We start from the raw sequence: 25,696 nt of genomic DNA on the forward strand, positions 1-25,696 counted from the left end.
GACATTAATTTGCTTCATTTCCCTTCTATAGCACAAAGTTATATCAAAGTCTATCATAAATATAGTGCAGCTATATAGATATGAAAGGTACTGAGCAGGAAGATGGTGATACAACTCTGATCAGCAGAATTAGGGAGTGATTCTTGTTTCAGCTCTTCTCTCTTCTAGCTTCTGTGTATAGTGCTTGAGGATCAGGATGTTAAGTCTGTCTCTGACATTTTTGTAAAACTAGGAGACAAGACAAGGTTACATTACCTTTCCTTTCCTCCAGCACATGCATATAGATGTGCAATCTTCCTCACAGAGCTCATGGTATGAGAGAGTCAGGCAGCAAAACAAGACTATTCAATTATCAGACATTAACCTTTTCTGAAACCAATACTGATTTATACACACTTTATACTAAAAGTGTATGAGAAGCATCAGTGGAAATCTGCATTAGTACAGGTTTTGTTTCCTTACAGCTCATGCCTGGACAACTTGATTTTTTGCAGTTTGGTGATGTATGTGTTTTCCATTTGCTCTTATTTGTTTAGCATGGGATCTTCTGTTTTTATTGTTGACTCCTCTGCTCATCTTACCCAGTATTTTTCATGTAGCTAAAACAGCTAATAAAGAGGTGGTGTTCTTTGCTCAGTATTTACTGTTTTCCTTTGAAAATGAAGCTGCAGTGGACAAATGGGGCAAAGGTGACTCTCTTTCTGTTTTTTGTAAGTAGGCATGGCTAACTTGGGTTTAATCTCTCTCAGTGTATCTAGTGCTTCTCAAAATGTGAGCTTAATAAAATATTTATAAGGCCTCTGATGGAATGAGCCATGTAAGTGCAAGATAATTCTATTAGGGATCTCTCAATCTCACAAACACTAAATTGGGAGGGGGGATTATCTGAATACAAAATGCACAGCTTGAGCCTTTTAATTTTTTGATAAATAAAACAATCTTTGATATTGAAGGGGACTGTAGAGAATTGAACTATATATAACCATATCCAGATAAACAAAAATCTCACTCCCGTAAAAAGGAAAATAGCTCAATACTCCCCTCTATCTTCTTGAAAAAGACCATTTGTTTTGAATCTTCATTGCAGATGAGTTTTTAATATACTGAGTATAGCTGCTTGTGAATAAGGCCTTTGTAGAATCACACTTGACTGTAAAAAAAAAAAAAAATAGTGAAACCACCTATTTCAGGTTGCAGCATTTTCTGCATTTAAAGCTACATTGGTTAATGTCTGGTGTTTCTGTAACACCCCCGAGCTCTGTTGCAGTCAGTGGAGGGCATGCCAGGGAGAGAAGGAATTCCTGGTAGATGGTGACCTGAAGGAGAGGCCTGTGCATAGGATGGGGAGAAGGGGCTTATGGCTGGGCTCACTCACACTCAGGTTTTAAAGTAATAAAGGCTCTATTAATGTATTACAGCAAATGACCCTTGCTGATTTGCTGTTCCTCTAACTGATTGCTTATGGTGCTGAGTGAGCTATCAAATTTAGGTCTAGTTGGAGAATACTTGTGCACTGAGTAATACACAGAGACCAGCCTTGTCTCCCCTTGGTTACGCTGTGTCAAGGGTGTCTGACCAGGAATCCTGTTTACATTCTTTAGATAGGTGATTAGTTTTCATTTGGGAGCTGAATGCCCTTTGCCCAACATGCAGGACCACAGTAATTCTGCTCCTGGGTTGTTTCACTTGAAGGGCACGTAATCTCTTTCTGTTTTCTCTGTTTCTTTCTTTCCAGGTCCCTTTCTTTCCTACCCCCCTTTTTACTCCTCTTCAGTACAACAGTGCATTTTCATTACACATGATTGCAGGCATGTCTGGATGAATATTAAGGTAGATAAAAAAGTCTGACTTGCTTGACAGAATCTGGACACCAAAGCACCTGGGCACCAAATCCTGTCTCTCAAGGGTCAGAGTGGGTATGCACCAGTTAGAAAAGCCATGTAGGCAAAGAAAAGAGTGAGTCAGCTCCTTCCTCAATCAGTATCAAGCAGTTTAGTTCCAAAGGAACTCCTGTTTCAGCATCAATGATATTGAGCATCCTTATTTTTATATAAAAAGTTCAGTAACTACTGCACGTTTTGTTTTGCTTTTAAATTACTAGATTTTTACAGCCATATGAGAATTTTAACTTCCATTGTTGTGGAGAAAGACTTGAAAACCTGCATGCCAGCAGCTGAAATAGCAAGCAGATCATGTGAACTTCAGAGTTTTATATGTACATTTCAAATGTCATGAACTCCATGCAAAATTTATGGCATGCTGAATACCTGGCTCATCATTAGCAAAAGATGGTTTTGGTGTACTGGGCTTTGTATTACTTGGAATTCTGGACCTGTTGACAGGTTTTGTGGAAATTATAGATGACCCTGTTGTCTAAATGAGGAATAGCTTGGCTAAAATCTGAGAATTAAGCCCAGAGTAAGTATGTACAATATCAGAATGCTAAAAATCATTGTTCTTTTGGTACCTCTCTTAGAATGCACTGTGTTTTATGGAGAATATCAAGGAATATTAGTAACAGAAAAATTTCTCTAGGTTGAAATAATCGAAAGTACCATTGTATTTTAAAAAGGAGGGGAGCACTGTGAACAGGAGGAGTATTTATACTGTGAATTTAACTTCGTCTTCTTCTTATGCTGATGGTATAGCTCCACCTTCGGGAGAAGTTTCATGATGCATTTAATCCAAAGCGTGGGCTGCTGAGAGCAGAGTCCTGCTACCTTCCCAGCCCTCCCTTTTGTTTGCTGCCACCTTCTTTGAGTCTAATGATTATGTGGTCACATGGGGAATCTCACTGTAAGCAGTGACTGAGAATCAGTATTAGGGAGGCTAGTTCATGGTCAGAACAGCAAGCGTGGTCTGATGCAGTGAAACTGGTGCAAGTATGTAGTTTGGGGAAGAAGCTTTTGGGGCAGCCTGCTGTGAGAGTGAGCATGTCAAGAAAATGAACCCTTAGTTTTAGGTCAATTTCAATCTAATAGTGGCATGAAATGATGGCATGCTGTAACCTGTGACCATTCCCGTGAGCTCCTGAGTGGCCTGCTGCTGGCACGCACTGCTGCTACCCCCACTGCTAGTGCTAATGTTCAAGAATCTGCACTGCATGCCATTTTGGAGACCAGGTGCAGCTGAAATTATTAGTACAGGGTGAGGCTAGTTCACCATGCAGCTTTGCATCCTCTTGTGCTGTGCAGGAGAACAGGCAGGAGAAGGCAGAGCTGTGGGAGGCAGGAACCTTTCAGGGCTGGCAGCTGCTGGTGCAGTGCTCATGAAGCAGCAGCCATAGTTTTCTGTGCTGCAGGAGGGCAGCTGCCTCCTGCATTTGATTTCACCATTTGGTGTACCAGAAGTTCTGCTAAGCGTGCAGCCTAGCCATGTGGTGTAGGAACGGGTTAATTTCAGAGTGAAGAAAAGGCTACCTGCAGTCTAGCTATGTTTTCTTTTTCTGTGCGGTCAAAAGCTCCCTGTGTTGCTAGTGTGTTCTGTCACTAATGTAAAATTCCCAGACTCGTTGATTAGTGAAGCTAGACAGTAGACAGGGTCCAAGTGCCTAACCATGTGAGAAATTCAGTGACTGTAGGCTACTGTTAATTAACCTAGAATCTAGCAACATGGCACACTGTCTGTGTGATAAGTTCTATTATCTTCAGCAGCTCCATTAAATCAAGGAGTGAGACACAGAGCAGACATAACTCAGCAAAATAAACAGACAACTTGAGTCAGCCTTCATAATTTGGTGCGACATCACGTAAATAAATGCAATAACTTGTTTAGCATAGTTAAGCAGTTTGCTGCTCAAAAACTTATTTGCATGACATCTCATTTTGAATAGGTTAAGTTGTGGCAAATTAGGTCTGTGCCTTCAGTCTGATGTGTTCTACAGAAAAAAAGAGAAAAAATCCTCCACCAGAGACACATCATTTGTAAATTGAAATTCTGCATTTGTTTTCTATAGCAACAAACTGGAACATATGGATTCCATGTTTAAATGATTCACTTTCCACAGCATTGTTTTCAGGTTAGCATTTCTTGATACATGTATGAGATAACATTAACCCTTTATAATTGCTCTTAATTTTGGCTGCTACTTTGCCATTATTTTCTAGACTGTTCTATCTAAGATGCACGAGTGTACATCTGGGTTGCAGTCCTCTATATTTAGAGGAGATAAGGATGTTGCCCTTGCCATATTCGATGTGGGTAATTGATTTGTGTCTCTAAAATCAGATTGAGTCTTTGGTTGCAGGAAGTGGTTTACACCCACTTCAGTGTGGGTGTGTAGACTGAAACTACTCGATTATGCTTTAGTATCCTTTAAAAAAAAAAAAAGATCTTTATTACATATGCCTATTTTACTTATAGGGGCCTTTATTCATATGAAGCTTTTTTTCTTTTGGGCCAATTGTAGAGTCTAATTGCGCAGCAAGACATTTTGATCACTGTCTAATGGGAAGGGAGTAACAATTTCAGGAAGTGGCTGTATTTTGAAATGTTTGCACCAGAAATAGCCACGTATCAGATGTTATGTGTAACTCCCTGTTTGAATGTTATTTCCCACCCCAGGAGACTGTGCAGCAGCAAACCATGGAACAGGCTCACAGCCAGTCGGTGTGAAAGCTGATGAACTTGGGTCCTAGTGTACCTGCATTCTCTGCCCATATATCACAGAATTGCTAGGTTGGAAGGGACCTCTGGAGATCGTCTGGTCCAAACCCCCTGCTGAGGCAGGGCCACCTGGAGCTGGCTACACAGGGACACAGTAATTTACAAAGATGGTCCGTTCTTTATGTAAATAAAATGTTTAAGCTGAAGGTGGTGATGAGTAGCGGGTAGATGTCTTCCTGGAATCCAGCCCAAATGTCAGCCAAAGTCCTCAGAAAGGGGCTTTCCTGGTACAGTTCACTCTTGTCGAATGTAGTAAAGTAAAGAACAAAGTTCTTTGTTTTTTTTTCTCCATCCCCCTACACAGGACTGTTAATTGAAGTGCTACAAAGAACACGAGATTCCTTCCAAGACCAAAAATAGATGACTCTGTGAGACTGTCTCTTCAAAGCACCACGTGGTGATCCCTGCTATAATGTTCACATGCATCAAGTATTTCTGTGATTTCTGTTCCATTCAGGCTAAGGAAATATTAGGGTTTTGGAGTTATATGTGAGTACACTGAAAAATTTCTTAGGTTTTGAGATAATAGAAATTGTCATGTTTCACTAATAACCTTCTAAAAAGCAGATGATACTGCAAGAAATCTGGTAAATAGCCGATTCAGTCAGTTCATTGACTTTGTTCATATCTGCTTCAGATTTTGTTAATATAAATCCTCTCCACTTGTTGAAAACACCACTGCCTGCAAGCAAGGTGATGTTAGGTGGCCCTTCACTAGTAGCTTTCAATGTACACCAAAGTGTGTCAAAAGGCAGATCTGGTCCATTGCCACTTTTTTTCTAAACCATCTGCTACAGAGGTGATTTCCTGCCCCTGTTACGTGAAACACAGTTTCAGATTAGACTCTTCAGGCACACACCTTGCTTCTGTCAAAATACTGCCAGTAGTTTCAGTTGGAGAGGATGAAGCCATGGTTGGGAAATGCTTCACAGCAAAGCTGATGGATGGATCTGGCATAAGCTTTGTTTTGTACTTCTGTTCTTGGATCGATAGTTAAGAAAATCTCTTTAATTTCTTGTTCAATTAATACAGTAGATGTAATATTCTTCCCAAGCACACCTCAGTGTGTGAGGATGTGAATGACACTGGGGCTTTTTGCCCAGGTGCAGTGTTTAGGCTGTCAATAAATAAAAATATCACAGTAGGCATTTGGAATGTCCTTTTGCATAACAAAGGGAAAGAATTGCACCTGCCTTCATGCTTTGGTTCTTGCTGGATTTTCCCCTTGTTTTTCACAAAAGTAACTTTGCCCTCCATAATCTGAAAAAGAAAAATTGGAGAAGAACCTTTATTTAGAAATACTAAGAAAGTCTGGAAGCTGTGGTAAATTAAGTCCTGGACAGAACTGTGTGTGACCTTGCACAAAGTGTCCCTGCGGAACAGCTTTTCTCTCGTCCCAGAAACTACTAAAGTCCACTCCACAGAGACAGAAACCACCTGTATTCTGACAACTTTTTCTCATGGTTTGTTAGAGGCTTCTTAGCCTATAATGGAACTAATAGAATTGATTATCTTGCCCAGTGAATTTCTAAACTAGTTTCAGTTACATAGTTGCATTTAAGAAATCAGGATTTCAGCCTGCCCTTTGTATTTAAGAAGTGGATTATTGACAGTGTGTCTCAATACTCAGTCCTGATGCAATGAAATAAGTTGATGGAGGGTTACAGAGTGAACAGTTAAGTCATTGAGGTCATCACTGCTTTGACACAGGCAAGTAGAAGGAGCCTTTTCTCCATACAGAAGTGCAATTTTAATGTAGGTTGGACCTTTAGGAAAGGGATACTGCTTTTCAGTGATGTCATGGTAAATAGAAATTGGCTTTAGGTGGTGCTAAAGTGAAAATTAGGCATATACCTAAGGTCTTGCCCTGCTTTTTATTTGTTAGCCTAAGCCTGTAAATATTGTTCTGATTCAAGCATAATGTCTGTTTCCCAATGGGAAAATTTCATTGTAAGCAGTAGTGGAAGATATCGTGTAGCAGGCAAACAGCAACACTGGTGAAAATAGATAGTATGTAGCTCTTATTTAGGGCTTTTCATCAGTGGATCTAAAGTAGTTTCACAATAAGGGAAAGTTTTTAAAGTTACTTAATATATATCCAGTTATTAAAGACTTTCAAGTACAGAACTGTGTAGCTTTCAGTGATTTTTTCCTTATGTTGTGTCTGTGTGGAAGGGGTTTTTGGTTTGGGGATTTTTATCCCTACGGAGAGAGCTGGGACCAATGTCTTCCTGGTGCAGTATATGTTCAGTATGGTGCAATTTGTTCACCAGCTTATGCGCCTTTCTTGCCTTCTGGAGATTGTATATTTGATAGTAGCAGGGCTTACATGTGCTATTGTAGAGGGATTTGAGCCAACTTCTGTTTCCCCTGCAGATGAAAGTGGCATGTGCAAAGAGTATACACTGAGAGATTTGGTGTCAGGCAATCACTTCTCTGGAGGATTAAATGAAGCCTTCTAAAAGGCATCCTTTTCCCTTTTGCTGGCAAGATTCATAACCCAAACCGCTGGCTCTGTTAATAGCATTCATGGGATGGTTTGGGTGGTTTTGTTTTTTTTTTACAAGAAGCCTTAAAATATGGCTTCTTACACTTATTTAGTCAGATTCTTCTCTTTAATTTGTATACACAGTAGTTTGCCTCCTTCAGCAACTAGACGATCAGTTGGCAAAGAAATGGTGTTCTGAAATGCAGCTGAGGTAAAGCTATCAGACTGGATGGTAGCATGAGCTACAGTGCATGTTTGGGAGAGCAGAGGAAGAAAACTGCATTGCACAATGCTGTCTGCTTTTCACATTCTGCCATTGTTTTAAAAATCTGTGCCCCACGTGTCAGTCATCTCTTGTTGAAACAAGGCCTCTGACCAAGAGCCTTCATGGAATAAGAATTACAGCAATGTGATCCAAAGGCTCACAGACTGGGAGCTCCTTAAAACCTGGCATGGGAGGAATTTTTCTTTTCCTTCATTTGTCATAGAGTTAATATATGCAGCTTCTCAGGGATAAGGGGGAAAAATAGATTGTGAACATTATTGTTAATCCAGATGCTTAGAAATGAGCAGTCATGTTTTTCCCAAAATGTGCAACTGATTAAAAAATAATGATGTATTTTAAAAGTGATGCCTTTGGGTTTTGTGCCTTCCAGATAAAACGCTCATCTCATTTTCATGTTTTTCTCAGCAATCCCAAGAATTAGAACCATACTGTTTAAAAAGATACCAACAATTCCTGATACACTCTCTGTTGCTTGTTTCTGGAGTTTTCATTGAAATGTCTAGCGTCACCGGAACTGGAGAATTTAGTATTTTTCAGTCTACTGTTATTCATGTAAAATGAATTTGTTCTTTTTTGTGCCCTCCCTCTGCTTCTGCCAAAATGTTGGAATACTTTGGCAATGTAGCACAGTGAGGAGTGACAGTGTGAATAATAGTAACAGGTAAGTTTACTAAATCCCTCTTCTTAAAAACAGTGTCACAGGTTGTTTAGTACAGAGGCAGAGATTAATGTAATAGTTAAAAAATTGCATTGCTCATTCAAGTCTCAAAACAAAACCAGATTTTTCTCTCAGAATTGTCTCAGCGTCTTCAGGAGAGATAGGTTTCCACTCTGAAATTCCTACATGCTTTCTGTGCATGTGAAAACATTTTCAGTCATGGCAGTATCCCACCATGCTTCAGTCAAGAAGTAATCCTCTGTTTTTCATCATCCCAAAGCTGATCATCCAATGGCTCGTGATGACACAGAAACTAAAACTCCTAGAAATGATCAGTATAGTGAGTATGCTTTGCTCTGTTGCTGGAGTGTTTGCCTCCTGGTGGGCAGGCAGAGATTAAAATCTTGACTGTTGGAAGGCAGGGCTGTGCTGGCATGTCCCAACAGTGAGGCATAAGCCCAGGGCAAAGACTCTGAACATGAGACTGAAATTTCCCTCCACTTGGGCTCAGATGGTTTTCCTTTCTGTGTAGAATCTATTATGATTCGCAGGTGGAAGAGGTGATGTTATGGAGGAAGGAATTGACCGGAGCTTTAATATTTCAGCTACAGCTTGTCTCTAACTAATGAGTTCAAATCAGAAAATTTAAAAATCTGTGTAAGTATTAATAAGAATGAAGTGTTCATGGTACAATTTAAAGTCTTGCTTCCAAATTATATGCTATTCCTAGTTTTCAAACTTTGTATTAATGTGATATAGAAAAGACTGTGTCAGCCCACGTGTATGTTACTTATTGTGTTGCTTTGTCTTCCCTTTTCAGCACTTACAGAATCCTGCAAACTTCCATAATGCAGCAACAGAGCTGCTGGACTGGTGTGGAGACCCCAGAGCCTTCCAGAGACCGTTTGAGCAGAGCCTGATGGGTTGTTTGACGGTATGTCTGTATATCCTGGTTTATACCCTATGTGGCCTGTCATGGCCAAGGGAAACTGATATTTAGAATCTACATTTTGTGGGGTTTTTGTCATTTTACCTTAAACACAAAAAGCCAGATCCTAAAATCTGTTTATTTGACTGTTACTTCACAGGAAGCAAAATGCAGTAAGTTAAGAAGTTAAATCACAAGAGGGGAAAACATTTATAGTCAGATTACATGCAAGTGTACAGGCTGGGTTACCTGATATGCGCATACAATACTTGTTTTCATGGTTTTAAATTCTTTTGGTGTTAACAGGATTTTCAGGCATTTATTCTCCTTTCCTCATTTTTGGTAGGACTGAAGGACTGTTTGCCTTCTACCCTAAATATGCTATGCTTTCAGCTGAACAGTATTTCTGACATGCTTGTTTGGCTTACTTTGTTGCATATATTGACTACAGATACAATCCTGACATACTAATTCCAACAGTTTTATTGACTTCAGTGTTTTTCTTTCCATTCATTCTTTATTAAGACCACTGTTGTTCCTAAAGTGACTTCATTATAATGCATTGAAAATATATTTTAGTGCATACACAACAGCAGTTCTTGTTTTGGAAATTTTATTTCTCATTCACCCGATAGCAGGATCCAGTCCAAAATAGTTACATGGAGTCAAGCCTTTAGAAGAAATAAATTCTGACTGGAGTGTTCAAAAGCTTCACTGCAGTTTGCAGAACAAGTTGATGTAATTAAATAGTCATGAAGGAAACAAATTCCATAATCATTAATGAAGAGTTCATTGTTGTATTTGTTGGGTGGGCAAAAGCACATGGATTATTTTCATGCACTATGTAGCCGATGTGTATAAGACACTAAGACAGATTTATTTGCCAGAAATCCAAATGTTAAGGAATGGCTCCATCTTAATGTGCTCAAGTGTATAGCACCCCTCAGATTTCTATGTCAAAAAGTTAGAAAGAATCCAGTGATCTAAGGAGGTGCATATCATTCTTCCAATCAATCAGAAAAGTAAAGTTAGAAATGTTAGTAGAGTCCAAAGATAAGATATTTAATGAGTCTATTTGAAGCAAAAGTTCTGTATAACCTCAATCATGAGAAAAAGTTCATAGGATCTATGTGACCGTAAATACATTTTATTTATACTTTTTAAAAACTTTGCCACCATTTTCAGGTTAGCACTTGGGAAAGAAGACATTTGGTTCAAGTATACTGAGGCACCTGTGCACAGTATTTCTCTGCAGATCTCTGCTAGAACATTGCAGATCTGACCTGCTACTTCTTTGCTGTTTAAATCTTTTCTTTCTACATAAGCAGATCTGCAGCCCTCCCCAAGTGCAGGGTCAAAACAAGGTCCGGCTGCTAGTGATTCACTGTCTTTACAGAGCATAGGGAAAGCAAGAAGGAAATGTTCCATGAAAAACAGTGACATAAAACACACCATACCTGGTTATCAAAGCTTCTTGAAATGAAAATACTACCTGTTGACAAGAAAGAGAGAAAAAAATCCTCTAAGTGTCTGAGTACTGTTAAGATTTGGACAGCATGTATTGCTTTGTTTCATACTTCTTCCTGAAATCTGAAAAGGGTGGCATGAAATCCCCCTTTTCTGAGCTCATTATGAGAGAGCACTACCTGCAGTGTAGGACTGACTGGCAGCGGCATCTTTCTTAGAAGATAAAAACACAGAAGTTTAACCAGTTGTCTTGTTTTGTGCTAGACAAATACACGGGGTTTGCAGAATATATGTAAACTGCAATGAATATGTGTTTCTTGATCCTAATTTTAAAATCCTTCTAAGGAGGTATTCTTTCATTTCTCACTGTGTACACCCCTCTTCCTGCTTCTTATTAAACAGGCTTACCTACATGATGGTACCCCAAGAGGTTGATACTTCTTGTATCTTATACGTAGCAGTACAGCAGGCAAGGTCTCCTTACAAAAGCTTTTCTATCTGAGCCTGCTCATATAGAACTTCTTTCTAAACATTTTCTTCTTCAAAATCTAGCAAAGGTGGATATTGAGGCTTGTTGTCCTCTTACAGGAAAATGTGTTTTTTGAACAGCGTGTATTGCTTTGCTTCATACTTCTTCCTAAAATCTGAAAAGGGTGGCATGAAATCTCCCTTTCCTGAGCTTATGATGGGAGAGCACTTTCTGCAGTTTAGGACTGCAGGTAGTGCTGCCTTTAACAAACATGATAGAGTCTGTTTCCAGGGAAATTACTCAGAAAGTTGTAAATAAATGAAAGGCAGCTGAAATATTGGAATATCAAGAGTAAATTTAATATTAGCTTGCTTAGCTGCATGTTCTTTACTATCAGGAGCCAATTTTTCTTAATACTGACAAAGTTTATCGAATGTTCCTCTGTGTGAGGATTATGCTAAAAGAAAAATCAGTATGAAAGTCTGTTCAACCACTAAAATAGGATTATTGTTTTATTTTGACAGCCTTTAAAATGACCTTCAAAACCAAATTCCCTTAAAATTTCCATATTTTTGGATTTGCTTTTTAAAGCAAGTAGTTTCTGCCACCATTACAACATTTGAGCTGTGTGGCTTCCTAAAGGCAAGTGCATTTAATCCTGAAATTCTACAAATACTAAAAATGCTTGCTTGCTTATAAGGCTCCTCCTCTGTAGTGTACAGAAGTACTTAGACTTAATGCTGCCAAGGCCTATGAATGAAACAGGAATAATTTCTGTGCAGTGCAGACAGTTGATGAGAAAAGATTTGGGGTACATGGGTAAACCTGTGGCTTGTGCTATTGAAAGAAAACATGTTTTCATGAACTAAGCCCCAGAAGCTGTGCCCTTTCTGGCAAAAATGTGTGTGACTGAATGTGTATCGCCATTATGTTCAAATAGTTTTGGCAGACATTAATTCTAGAGCTTACATTTTTGTGCTTACCCATTACAGAAAATCACCAAAGCGAGTGGGTGATTTAAGTTTATAAAAGAAAACACATTTCAACAGATAAATAAAGTCAAGGAGGGAGGGGTAGGATTTAAATCTGGTTTCTTCTTTGTAAGCTACAGGCTACAGAAAGGTTCCCTTAAACAGCTTTGATGGAACTCATGCAGACAAATTACCGTCTTTCTCAGAGACCATAAACTCTCTTCTAACTTGCTGAGGAAAGCTAGGGTTTTTTTCAGCAGTAGCTAATTTCAAATCAAATGCAATTGTCTGTAGGCCAGAAACTGAATTATTATTTAAATCATTGATTCTATAAATTATTGAAACTGCAACAGATATGGTGTTCTTTGGTATGTAACATTACTTCTTACATAGTGTTATGGGGGAACTGATTAAAATAACCTCCACTTTCCACAAACCAGATGTAGCTGTGTTTTTATTATGGTTGAAACAGTTTCTGATTCTAGCATTCACAGTTTATAAAGCACTTTGGGGTGAGAATCTATTTTGGTAAAGCTAATATTCTTAATAAATATAAGAATATTCTTAAAATAAGAATCTGAAAACATAAGGTGTATGGCATTACCTTACTGCCTTTAGAAAGAAAGAGCAGTTGAAAAAATAACCCTAGTTTGGTTGGACAAGGTGATCTCACTCTATTTTGCCTTTTCTCAGGTCCACTCTAATCTATTCCCATAGGACTACTCCTGCCAGGCCGTTTAACATGTACGTGATCTTACTGGGGGCATTGGCTGTCTTTTGAGTTGGCACTGCAGCAAAAATGGGAATGAGAGGACAGCTGAGAGCAAAATGGACAGATTTACAGACTTGTCTTCAGCAAAGGACAGTAAAGGCACCAGTTTGTTCTCTTGCTACATTTCAGTGTTACAGGGCGCAAAGTTCATCATTCTTCAGTGTGTCCAATAAAGGAATAGAAGGATGAGAGAAGCAGAGCTGTGTGCAGTTACTCTGTAACTGTACCTAGAGGCTTAGTCTAAGAAATCAAAATCCAGCACCACAACTTGTTTGGACAGTAAGAGGAATTTAGGTAAGCAAGGTGTACTGACCTGAGCTGGCCGTTGGCCAAAGCACTGAGTGTAACACAGCTTCTCTAGTGAAAAATGGGGTCCCTGATCACTGTGGTTATGACCTGGGTCTCTGTTTGTATCCAAAGGATGGCCCTTCCTACCCCAGTTTGTCCACAAAAAGGTATGCCGAAGTAGTCATGAAAAATGCCTTTGTCCCCACTATCTTAATGTTCTGTATTTCCTCTCCAAATATTGGGTGTACTTCAGTCATCAGATGTGGGAAAACTCACCCATGTTTGTTTAAGAAATGTTTCTCTTTAAATTAGCAACACCACAGCAACTGCAGTCCTAATTGTACTCTATCTGAAGATTATGGATTTAATGTAAGTTTTTTTATGCTGCATGTAGCTTTTAGTAGACCTCTGTACTGCTGAATGAGAGTTGCTGAAATAACAAGCATCTGTGGTAAACTGATGGAAGTGTCTGCTATAGGTTCATGTTTTAGTCATACTGATACATGGTACAATAATCTTTTGAATTGCATTTCTCTTTGGAAAATCCTGGAATTGAGACCGTTGAGATTTTCTAGGTCATTTTAAGGGGGGCGGGGAGAAAGCTGCTCCTACATATTATATTTCATTACACATCTTATCTGATGTGTAATGAAAAATGTAATTGATTAAAAATACATATATATAAGTATCTAAAAACACAAGAATGGTATCTTTGAATAATGCCACATTTTCACAATGGGATGATGCCTCAGACAGCAAAACGAACAAAGTCGAGCTAATGCAAATGTGTTCACGAGGTAGCTGCTGTTACATTGACTTCACGCCTGACTGGGCTCATTCTGTTTAATGCAGAAAAGTGTGTAACCAAAAATCAACATGTGACATTCAAAAACACAGATTTCAAATAAGGTTAGGATCTAAATGTGAATAATTACAGATAGAAGAGTTCATCATATCTATACCCAGAAAATGGCAGGATGCAGCTGCCTATTAAAGGCCTAGAAATGTTGCATTTTGTCTTTGTATCCAAGACTTCCAGAGCAAAAGGTTGACATGGAAGAAATTCTGCTTCCTTCATCTTTTCCATGCATTTGTTAAGCACACACAATTTTATGTGTTTGCAGTGCATCACAGCACTCAAGGGCTGTGTATGTGCTGTACGATCAGAGTACAGCCAGCTGGCACAGAACACTCTGCTTCAGAGCAGCTCATACCAAATAACTCACTATTACTGGCTGTCATCTGACCTCATGGTGTCCTAAAGCCCTTTTTTGAACTTAATTTTGTTAGTCAGGGTGGATTATTTCACATGAGTTATTTTGCAACTTTAAAATGTTTGAGATGTTTTGTTGTCCAAATTAAAAAGCTTTTGGAATTCCTTTGTCACTTTCTTTCTATGATAGGTGTATGTTTCATCCATATAATTGCTCAAAGTCAGCCAGGACTCAGGTGGCAACAGTATCATAATGACCCAGTGATCAGCTGGCTTAATTAAAGCAAATTCCCTGCATCTTTCCCTCTGAGAGAAAATTTCTGATGGAGAGGGTTTACAGGGTGACCGTCTCATGTTTGTGGTTGTTAAGAGGCATGCAGAAGAGAGAAGGATGTAAGGATGTCCTTGTTCTGCATGGTTTACTTCACTGTTGCAGGAAGTGCCAAGAAAAGTAGTAGCTGGCAAGGATACTGGTTTATTTTCACTTGAAAATATGATCCTTATGCACTGATCAGGACCTTATCTGGTCAGAAATATATTTTAAGAAAGCCCTAGTTTGCACACAGGGCACTCTGTAGAGTCCCTTACCTTTGCAGAATCTACTTAATGCCTGTTTTCAAGCATCAAAGGCAAGAAGCTAGTTAATGATGTACAACTTTACTCACCCGTTTTGATTGTCTGTATTGTTGAGGCAGCCCTTCTCCAACAGGAGTGTTAGGAGTCTCATCAGACCAGGACTTCAGATCACAAAGATTTCTTCCTCCCTCTCCCCCCACCTGCTTTTCTTTTTCCAGTTATGCAGATCACTGTTCATGTTGCAAAATTCCTCAATTTGCTTCCTGTTTATCTGATCTTTGTGTGTTACTGAGGGGGAAAAATTACCATCTACATTGCAGAATTCTAATTACAAAATTTCTGCTGTAGTCTTCAAACTGCATTCAGATAATTTCAAGTATGCACAAGTGGCTGAACACAGAGCTGTCTGAACTAGCAATCAGCTGGCATTTTTAGTTTTGAGCAGCCAGCAAATTGAATTGGTAAAATTCATTCTGATGCCAGCAGGGGGGGATGCTCTTGACTGCTGCTAGTTAAGAGATTCATTGAAAGTGCAACATAATGGGAAGGGAGTTTTGTAATAAGCAGTCATATAGCTCTCTTGATTAACAGGCCTGTTAGGTTAAGAGGTACATTGTTCCAGTACTTCGTGGTGTGATGACAAGAAGGGCAGGGAGTGGAGCTTGCAATGGTGTAGCTCCTTAGCTTTGCGAACGGAGAAATAAACAGAAGAAAAAAAACCCTTGCAGTTAAGTTTAGCAAAGAGACAAGAAGTTGGTAGCTGAATTTCTCTGCTTTTCATGTTATTAAAACCTCACTGTCATCGTTTTTTCCTCACTGTCAATGACCCTGCGAGTTCAGACATCTGGAACTCTGCAGAGCTATGTCACAGGCAGTGAATGCAGTGTGTTGTGAATGCACTATTACACAGATTAAAGATTTCAAAGGCTTGGGATGATCAGAGTTTCTTATTAGCGGTTAATGTTACAATAATGTTTGTTTATAAATCTGGTATATGTTCTTTTAAAGTCACAGCCTGAAATAGCTGTCCGCACCCTTTCTAAGTTGAAATAAAAGCTAGGTGTTACAAGCATGTGTAGGAAATAGGCTAGTTTTTATAAGGTTTATCTCAACTGTTACTGCAAACTAACATAGAGAAATAGTAAGTGTTGAGTCTTGGGCAAGCCAAGCACCTCCCTCAACCATGATAAAGGAGGATGATCTCAATTGTCTCAACAATTTATGATTGTGGTATCACTGTCAACTCTTGTCTGTTACCTTTTAAAATGCACTACTTTACAATGGAATTTTGTGGCCTGTGTGCTTAGGTCAACTAAGATGCATGCTTGCAGTATTGCAGAACTAAGTAATGGTTTGACACAGGGTGCCACCTGCACATTTTCTGAATTTTGACTGATGTGCTCAACTTGAATTAGCAGTTGTAGAAAGCCTGAGTATGCTTGCAAGGGGTATCATATCACTTAGCTATAACATTGAATGGATAATTGAAACTGTTGACTCGATCCCATCTGATCAGGGCTGTCACCGGAGTAAGTTTGAAATCACGGGATGTATCAAACTTAGGATAGTTCCTCAGAGTTCAGACTGAGCTGGGTGGCTCCAGTCAGCAGTAAGTGTCTAAAATCACTGAGATTTGGATCAGGATGGACCTAAAGGAGCATGTAGTCTACTCTTTTTTGCCCAGGCTAGAATGTATTTAGCCTTAGTTGTACACTGAGCAGATGAATTCTGCTGTTTATTCCTAATTTTCTATTTGGCATATGAGTTTTTTCTTCTTTCCCATCTATAGTATTTGATATGTGTCTTTGGCCTTGTTTTTTTAGTGTTTTTCCAGTTTATAAAGATTATTTTAAACTCTGAAGTGTCTGCAGACTTCTCTGCCTGTTATCATTGAGAAGTTTTGCATTTTGCTCTGTTGCATTGTCCAAGGCAGGACTGAATACATACAAATTACCTGTATCCAGGACAAGTTATGATTTGACAGAGGAATTAATAATCTGAGTAAAATTTATACTACCGTCATCTGGGCTGTGTTCCTCTGTTATAACAGTGTCATGTAGGGTAATGTCAAAAGGCATATTATATTTAAGATATGTTACATCCACTATCTTCCTTACACTTACAAGGCCAGTTAATGTTGAAAAAGAAAACTACACTGTGCTGATGGATTCGTAATTATATTCTATGTTATGCACCTAATATTTGTTTAGTAATTTGTTTTGTTGTCTGTTTGGGTACTTGTGATTTCTGAAATACACCTTTTTACCATCTTAAAGCCAGAGATTCGATGTGCCTCCAAGATCTCTGTCTTGAATGAATTCTTGAAGGTAATCATTAGAAGTTACAAGGTTTGTCGGGGCTAGTTCCTTTGAGGCACTCTAAGGTAAATTTCAGCAGGGTCTGCTGACTTGAATATATTAAACTTACCAAATGTCGTGAAGTCAGTTCTTTGTGTTTTCTGGGTCGTAGTCCTGTAATGCATCTGTCATCTTGTTTCTGAGAGATCTCAGTGTTTATTTTAAAGGCCAGGAGGTCCCTTGCATACAGCTTCACGGAAGGAAAGCCTTCTAAGTGTCAAGTGCCCAATGTCTGACTTCATTTGTAGGTAACCTGAAATGAGATCTTTGAAGGATATAGATCTGTTCTGTTTGACTTTCATTTTGAAATCAAAATAAGTCTTTAGCTGCCACAACTGAAAGAGAGACTTTAAATTATAAATATAGCTAATGCAAAAATTCTTAAGCCCATAGAGAAATTGGATATAAAACATGAACCACCCTGTTCATGTTGACCAAGGCAGTTGCTGAGGAGTGGTGTGTGAAAGCCAAGGACTGGAGGAGAAGAGTCCAGAGAAACCCCCTTTTGAGCACAGTTCGACCAGTTTGTTTTACAGAGCCTCCTTTTTTAGGTAAAATGAATTTGTAGTTTCTTTCCCCACACATTTTTCATTAAAAACTTGAGCAATAAGTAATGATTTGACTGTCTGACTTCTGTAGATTTGCAAGTTCAGATTCCTCCTTCTTGTGCTTAGTCTTCTGCTTGCAGAGCTTGATAAAGTACAGCTTCACCTGCTTCAAGGTAGATTTTAGTGGGATGATGCTGTGGCCATTGGGGTGCAGACAGTGCTGGGGCTGTGTGCCCTGGCACCCTCAAGCTCTGCATCTGGCCACGGTAAGGTACAGAGCAGTGCTTCTGTGACAGAAGAAATTGAGAAAAGGAAACTGATGTCAAGTGAGAGTGTAACAGGTTAGGCCTCAGCCTGTGATTAGGACTCGGAATGACCCAGACTTCGCAATCAATTCAGTGAAGAATCTGCCATCACAGGTTGGCTTTCATGGGCTCAGGGGCTTATGATTCTCTCTATTTCCTGAGTTACCTTGTAGAATTTTTCTGTAATTAGCAGGATGTCAGTTGAGGGTAGTGATTTGGCCTCTGGTCAGCAGAGTCTCACTGTCTGTAGATTCATGTTTTAAAATGAACCAAGCATACAGGAAGACAATGCATTTCTTAAATTACCATGTGCTCACTGCTGAGCAGGTGTGTCTGCCTTCATTTGTGTCCAGTTTCAAAACAGAGTTAAATGATAATGTGCTTTTTCAAAACAGAAAATGGGAGGGCCCTTTCTCCTTTATTTTACTTTAATAGCACTCTGGAATGTGTTCCTCTGTGATGGTAAAGTAGATGATACCTAAAGGAGTTTAAATAATGTTTACACACTAATGAGACATTGTCCTCGGTAGCCTTTAACAAGAAGTGGTTTTTTTAGAGGAGCTCTCTACTTCCTACTGATCCTATCCTGACATCTACCTGTCAGTGGCTGAACTGTGGTGACACTGGAAGTAGGAAAGGGGAACAGTTGTATTTCAAAGTGTCTCAGTGCCTTAAAGATCTCACAGCAGCCCACCAGTCTTCACTCCTATTGCTAGCTTAGCATGAATTATGAAATATATTGTTGTTCCATTTGTGGGGGTTTGATTTGGGTTGGTTTTTTTGTTGTTGGTTTTGTTTTTCTTCATTTTATCTTATTTTTGCAAGTTTGGGCCCAGAGTCTTCACCAAGATATTAACAACAATCAGACTTTTAAGTGTAAAGGATTAAAAGCTCATCTACCAAGGTGGAAGTTTTTTGCTTTACCAAAAATAATTGCATTCTTTCTTACAAATTATTTTTTCTTTCCTATCTAAACCTTGCAATTGTAAAGAGAGAGAAACAGAGGATAAAACAGTGTATGTGTTCTGGGGTTGTGTGTTATTGTACTGAGTATCCCAAAATCTCATTTCCCTGAAGCTCTTCCTACTCAATTTTTTAGACTGGAATGTTTAAAAAAAAAAAATTCAGCAGGGGACACTCCCACCTGATGAAGTCATGCGACTTTGTAGTTTCTAAATTAAGAGGAACAACAGAAAAAGCAGAAACCTACCCATGAACCTTACCTATACCAATTCTTTCCTGAGAAAGAAATTTGGTTCTTGATTGTTAATTAGGGAAAGTGGATAATGGGGAAGTTCAGAATAATAAGATTCATCTAATAGTGTTGAGTAGGTAGGGCAGGATAGTGTATTTATTTACTGTTTGTAGGTTATCACATATGTTGGTTCTTCACTCTGTTCTGTACTGTTGCTTTTTGTGGGGACCCAGTCTTGGCACAGATAATTGCAGGGTCATTGCTTCAGAAAGAAGCTTTCAGATGGAGGTAGGTGTGGGAAAATGATATTTTCTTGTGTTCTAAGTTATTTGGGATAAGGTTTGCTGTTTGCTTCATACAAGGAGATGGTGTTCTGCTTCTTGTGGAGTTTCTTGACCATTGTTTCAATGCAAAGCAGTAATGGCAAGGTTAAGAATGACATTTTATCCATGCCTCTTGAGTCTGAAGTCATCCTGTGTCACTAGAAGGCAATATAAAAGCTCTGCTGTTTATAACTTTAGTATAGTTTGCCCGAATGACCACAGTATTGTGTTTATACTATGCAGATTTTCATGAGAATACGTTCTTGGCATGTAGCTGACTTGCTGGCCTGGAGAAACAGTTGACCGCTTTACGTCCTTAACCCCAGTCTTTGATTTGCCTAGTTCTGCTTGTCTTTCTAGATCAGTCAAAAACAAAAACAAACCAACAAAACTGCTTTCCCTATTTCATGTGTTTGGCAAGTACTTCTTGCACAGGCCTGTTTATTCTAAAACTGTACTAACTGTGCTCCCCAGTACAGTATTGTTAAAATGCAGCAACTGTGACGCTGATCACAGCACAAAAGAACACTGCCCATCAGTGTGGAGGAGGGCATTTTAATCTAAAAGACCTGGGCACTGCTCTTGAGAACAGGGCCAGGAACTGCTTGTGACACAGAGATTAGATACTTAGGGACTTCTCATCCTGAAGTTTCAAGTACAGTAAAATGCATTCTGTATAATCTTTGCATATGTTTCTGTTGCATTATTTCTTCAGGAAAAGCTTTGTGTCTCCGTCTTTTGTGGAACTACCAGGCCTTTCTTCTGGCAAGTGGTCAAATAAGCAGATCACCAGAGGACCCCTGTATTGGTTTGCTGTGCTTGCACTGGAAGCTGCTGGAGAGCAATGCTTCATACCATGCTTGTATTGTGGCTATCACAGCAGATTCAGTTGCTTAACATTAGTGCTGATAAACAGAGCTCAAGTAACGTCTAATGAAGCTTTCTCTCTTTCTCTTTGCAGGTGGTTAGTCGAGTGGCAGCTCAGCAAGGATTTGACCTGGATCTTGGATACAGGCTACTGGCAGTATGTGCAGCCAACAGGGACAAATTCACTCCAAAATCAGCTGGTAGGAAAAAAACGTTTTTTGGCATATTACTGATTCTTGGATGGTCATATTCTGAATGAATGCTACCTACAACTGTCTTAAAGTCTTCAAAAAAAACCAAAACCAACATAAAAAAATACAAATACGTATTTGGTGGCTATAGTAATGCTTTTAGTGTTTCAGTGGCATGGTGTTCCGAGGATGTATGACTTTGGAAATTCATATCTTCCCAACTGGCGCTGTTCGTTGCCCTGTTTGATCTTATAGGTGAAATATTACTTCCTGAAGCATGGATGTTCAGTAATTTCATGGTGGGAATGAACGTACTCAGGCCCCTCCATCTTGGTAAATCATTGATTTTTCTGTCATATGTCAGCCTCTAAATCTTTCACATTCATTCTGCACTACCTAATATGTCTACAGCCAGATTTTGCTTCTTTGACTGCTTATGTCCGTGCAAACAAGTACCATGGTTTCTCATACATCTAGTCATTAGCTTTAGAATTTTGAGCCAGGACTAAGTAGCAAAGCAATTGGTATAGTATTAAGTAGCCATTTTCCCTGTATTTTAGAGCAATAGTCTGTTACAGGGCTCTGATCAAATAGCAGTACTTGATCATGATGTGTTGCCAGTGCTTCTCTATACAGTAAAAGCAGAAAATGCACTTCAGGGTCTTTCTGCTTCTCACATGTTTGATTTAACTGGAGCATTTAATTCTGGTTCTCCTTTTCTTAGCTGATGAATGTCAACATAATGTGCACTGGCTTGGAAAACAGGAAGATAATTGTTCCATTCCAGACTAAGCATGGATAACTTTTCTGCTTAGTACTAAACTGGTATGCAGTCCCTGTTTTAGAACATCAGAAAAGGTTATTTTCTTCCAAAACAGTAATTTGTAGTCAACTGACTGGGTATTAAAAAGTCTTTTCATATTCCTTTTCAGTTTTTATCAGCCCCAAATTTCTTTGCTCATAGCTACCTTTTGTCCTAAGTGTTCTATGGAGTTTCTTGTGCAAAAATGGCTTTCATACTGAGGCATGTTCACTGGACTTACTGATTTACTTTTTGTATGGGAAGTGATCATTAGTTTTATTAAATGTTGAATAAACTGTCTGATTTTCATGTGGGAAAACTGTGTGGAAGACAATACATTCAGCTGACCAGGCACAGCCTCCTTTTTTTTCTGAACTTCTAGTGAGCTTCTCCAATAGTTAGCTATCACATCTCTACTTGATTTCTTCTTTTTAAAGCTTGTCAAATGAAGGTTTCCAGCTATGAGTGCATTAAGTGAGACATTAAAATTTTATTTCCTTTGAAAATATACCTATTAAAAATAGTCATGCCCCTTCTCTTAGCAATTCTTCCTGAGGTGTGTCTCTTATCAGTATGTTAGTGAAGGTAAGGTGGTGAATCTTTTCTTTCACATTGTAGTTCTTTTCCTTCAGGCCTTGGATGAGGGGATAATCTTAACTGCTGGTCAGACATCATGTCCTAGAAAAGCCCAGTGTCAGGTTTTGATTTCTAACAGTAATTATTTTCGGTGAATATATGCTTCCCCCCCACCCCCGCCCCAACTCATTACCCTGGCAATATGTACTGATTGAAGTCTTTCCATTGTTAATTGATATAATAGTGAGAAAGCGGGTAATGAAATCATTTGCTCTTCTGTCAGTGTATTGCAAGAACCTTCTCAGTTCTTTGCTTTGCTTCCTATTTCCCGGTTGTATATACAACTGTTTTATTTACAGTGATCTTAAAAGTTTGGTTTCACAGCTACTTTAATTTTGTTGCATATGCAGTTGTTTCACCAGTTGTTGCAGGGATTTCATTATGCCTATCTATTTTGTGGTTTTTAGTGCTCTGATTATTTGTATTAAATATTCATCATAGCTTATTTTGTGAAATGTCACACGTAGCCCCTATTGTAAGGATGTCACATTCACATACGATTTGCGAGAACTACGTCATTGAATGGGCAACTTGAAAGACTGACAGGCTGGGATTATAAATACGAGGTTGTTTCAGACCCTCCTGACTTTGAAAGGGTTAATTTCCGCATCTGAGTGCATTAACATTTTGTAATTTCTAAAGCAACAGTGGCTCTGCTCCCTTATCAAGATTTTGTACAAATCCTGAGATTGTCCTTTAGTTTTTTTTGTAAACAGTGCACATCACTGAAAGCTGCCTTTCATGATTCGCTGAAGTTGTTGTCAAGGATGCTTGCATGTTGTTCTGAGTAACTTATTCTGTTTTCTGCTACATCTATTGAAAGCCACCTTCAACACTCACTCCAGTCACTTCTTACAGAAGTCCCCTGATGTAGATATTAAATAGCATTATTTTTAATGAATAAGCATTTATTTTTCCCTTCATTCAGGCTTAAAGGGAATCTGTAATGGTTTAAATTCATTCCTCCAAGTATGAATTTAATGCTGCCAAAGGGATTGCTCTGGAAACATTTTTAATCCATATTGTTTAGTGTCTGGCATTCTGAAATTAGGAAGAAAAAAAAAATCTAATTCAAATTCATTTGAGTAGGTGAACATTGGGGAAAATATTTGTACCAAATCCTCCTTTCAAGGGCCATCTACTATTAGTGCCTCTTTACAGCTGAGGACAAGGCTTGTTGACGGATGTCCTGCAGGCTGGGATGCCTGGAGTGTTCTGGCAGCGGTGGCTGGCATGCTCTGCAGCTCTGCTGTATGGAGCAGGTGGACCACCCCAGCCTCGCATCCCTCAGGTCCATGGGTTTGCAGAGGCAGCTGAACCAGTGCAGTTGGTAGTCCTGCCTCTGTTCTCAGAGCGATTCCCAGTCTGAGCTTGCTCAGGGACCTGTACTGGCAGAAGAGCTTTTGCTGGTATGGCTTGTTTTCTGTTTGACTGGCTCCCTGAGCTGGCTCTCTTCAGGGCCCCAGGAGGGTGAGAGTCCCCTGGCAGTGCCTTAGGGTCTCTGTTAACCCTGATGGAAGAGGTCTGGAGCCTGAGGCTGGAGGGCACAGCAGCCAGCTGCTGCACTGGCTCAGCTCTATGGGAAACCCACACCTCTGGCTCATGCAGTTGGCCCCACACTGTTTCATCTCAGCTGGTTTAAACCAGTTTGGTGGTAGCTCCCTGCTGAGCTGAAGAGGTTGAGGAGTGATTACAGGAGCTACAGATGGCAGATCAGGGTACTATGATTCTAATGGGAGGAAGCAGGGAGATGAGAGGCTGGAGCCAGGTGGGACAGCAACCTTCTCAGATGGCACAGCCTCAGCCAGAACGAAGGCAGGGGAGCAGACCAAAAGCTGGCAGCTCCGCAGCATTTCCAACCAAGACCGTTTGGTGTTTAATGTCATGCTTTCTTGTTTCTTCTTCCTTGCCCGTTGAGGTAGTTAATAATTAGCTAATACAAATTGTGTTGGAGAATGCCTTGCGAGGACACCCATATGGCATGAAACGTATTAAAAGTTGTCGTGTGTACTTTTAAATAGCAGTGATAATTTAATGGCTGCGCCTTTTGTCTCTGCTTTCTGGTGTTTGTACCTGAAATAATAGCTGTGCCTCCTTTTATTCTTCTTGCCCATGCTGCTGCATCTGGGCTGCTTGCCTCAGCAGGAGGTCAAATACAGTGTTTCCCACCCTGAAGACAAATGACAAAACCTTTAAAAATATATGTGTCTCTTTCATGACAGCTGCTCCCCAGACTTTCCATGGCAAATTCCTTTGTCCTGACACCTATAGGGAATGGCCCAGCAGGTTAGCTGCCTGCTCATTTGCTTTCAAACTGCAGCAACCTCAGTTGCTCTTAGTATGTGAGTGCATGGGTGTTCGCATATTCTGTTTTTAGTTCTTCAAGCCTGAAGACTTTCTTTCTGAATAGTGCTTGTTTGAACTCTGAGCATGGTATCTGCTGCTTTGTCCTTCCCACAGAAGATTTTAGGTGATTTGGTAGCTTTATTTTAAGGTCTGCTATTCAGGTAAAACAAAGTTCACCGATCAGTGTTCATTAGGGAAAGAAAAAAATGAAAAAAAGAAAAAAGTAACAAAAGGGAATCACTTTTTTGCTTGATTTTTTTTTCTTTCCTTCTTTATCAAGCTACTGAACTCCATTGCTCTTGTAGATACTTTTGCTTCTGTCAGGAGGCCAAGCTGAGGCCAGACAAGGGGACGGCAGGATGAGATCATACAGGGAGCTTTGTCAGAAAAGGACAGTGTTCAGTATGTCTGTAAAGAGAGTAAAGAGAGAGAGAGGGAGGAAGGAGCCTGAGGGCAGAACTGTGCAGTAAAGGTACTTCAGCAGTCATGGAGAACCTACAGCAAACAAATGCTGTGATAGCTTGGTTGGGCAGCTAAGTGTTAGATGTTGGGTAGCAGAGATAGCAACCCCTTTTTCATATCAGTCCCTTAGGCTCTGCCTGTTGTGCTTTTGATTTACTTTTCAAGAGCAGTGTTACTTAATAATCATAATTTTATATGAAGCATGAACTAAAACTGTATGCTATGTGAGGATTTTACATCATGTTTGTTTTGTTCTTTTCTTTTAGCTTTAATTATTGTACTATAACTGGAAAATAATAGGACTATTCTTAGTGAATATAATACAAAATATGTGAATAAATTGGACAAAGGTTAACAAAGGTATTTGCAGTGAGAGTACTGGCAAATGGTGGTGTTAAGACATCACTGGACAAGATACTAAGACGTGAGGTATGTCCTGATCAGAGTAAATCATCTAACGTATTTTACTGTCTTGTTTCAAGGGCATAGGTTGGGCAAAGTATATTTTGGTGTATTATCAAATCAAACTTACAGAAATGAGAGAAAAGGAGAGAAAAAATGAGGTTGAAATATGAATGAGGAAAATACAGAAAGTAAAGATAACCTCTAGATTATGGGAGACTGTAAGGCTAGATGAACACTTTGCCTAAGTTTCCAATAACAATGCTCACATTATTTGTGGACACAAGGCAAAGTGAGGTGGCTAAAAGGATTACAAGTATAGAATGGAAGTTACTACAGCAAAGGCTGATGGCATCCCTCCAGCTTGAAGGGACAGAGTGATCAACATGCCTGCATTTGGAAAGAAATAGCATATGAATTGTCACCCTCATGTCTCACACCAAAGATTTTCAGCAAATCAGTCGAGTCAAAATGGTCTTAT

The 25,696-nt window shown here is 39.4% G+C and overlaps 1 protein-coding gene across 7 annotated transcripts in view; it reads left to right on the forward strand.

The window, feature by feature from the left end:
- ZMIZ1 (zinc finger MIZ-type containing 1) overlaps window positions 1–25,696 on the forward strand; it is a 346,192-nt gene that overhangs the window by 198,567 nt on the left and 121,929 nt on the right. For all 7 annotated transcript variants that reach the window (XM_065670720.1, XM_065670724.1, XM_065670721.1 and 4 more), the window contains exons 5-6: window positions 8,918–9,031; window positions 20,471–20,576. In XM_065670720.1, coding sequence (XP_065526792.1) covers window positions 8,918–9,031; window positions 20,471–20,576 — 220 coding nt within the window. The remainder of the gene's footprint in view (window positions 1–8,917; window positions 9,032–20,470; window positions 20,577–25,696) is intronic.

The sequence above is a fragment of the Lathamus discolor genome, chromosome 3, assembly GCF_037157495.1.
Source record: "Lathamus discolor isolate bLatDis1 chromosome 3, bLatDis1.hap1, whole genome shotgun sequence".
Classification (NCBI taxonomy): Eukaryota; Metazoa; Chordata; class Aves; order Psittaciformes; family Psittacidae; genus Lathamus; species Lathamus discolor.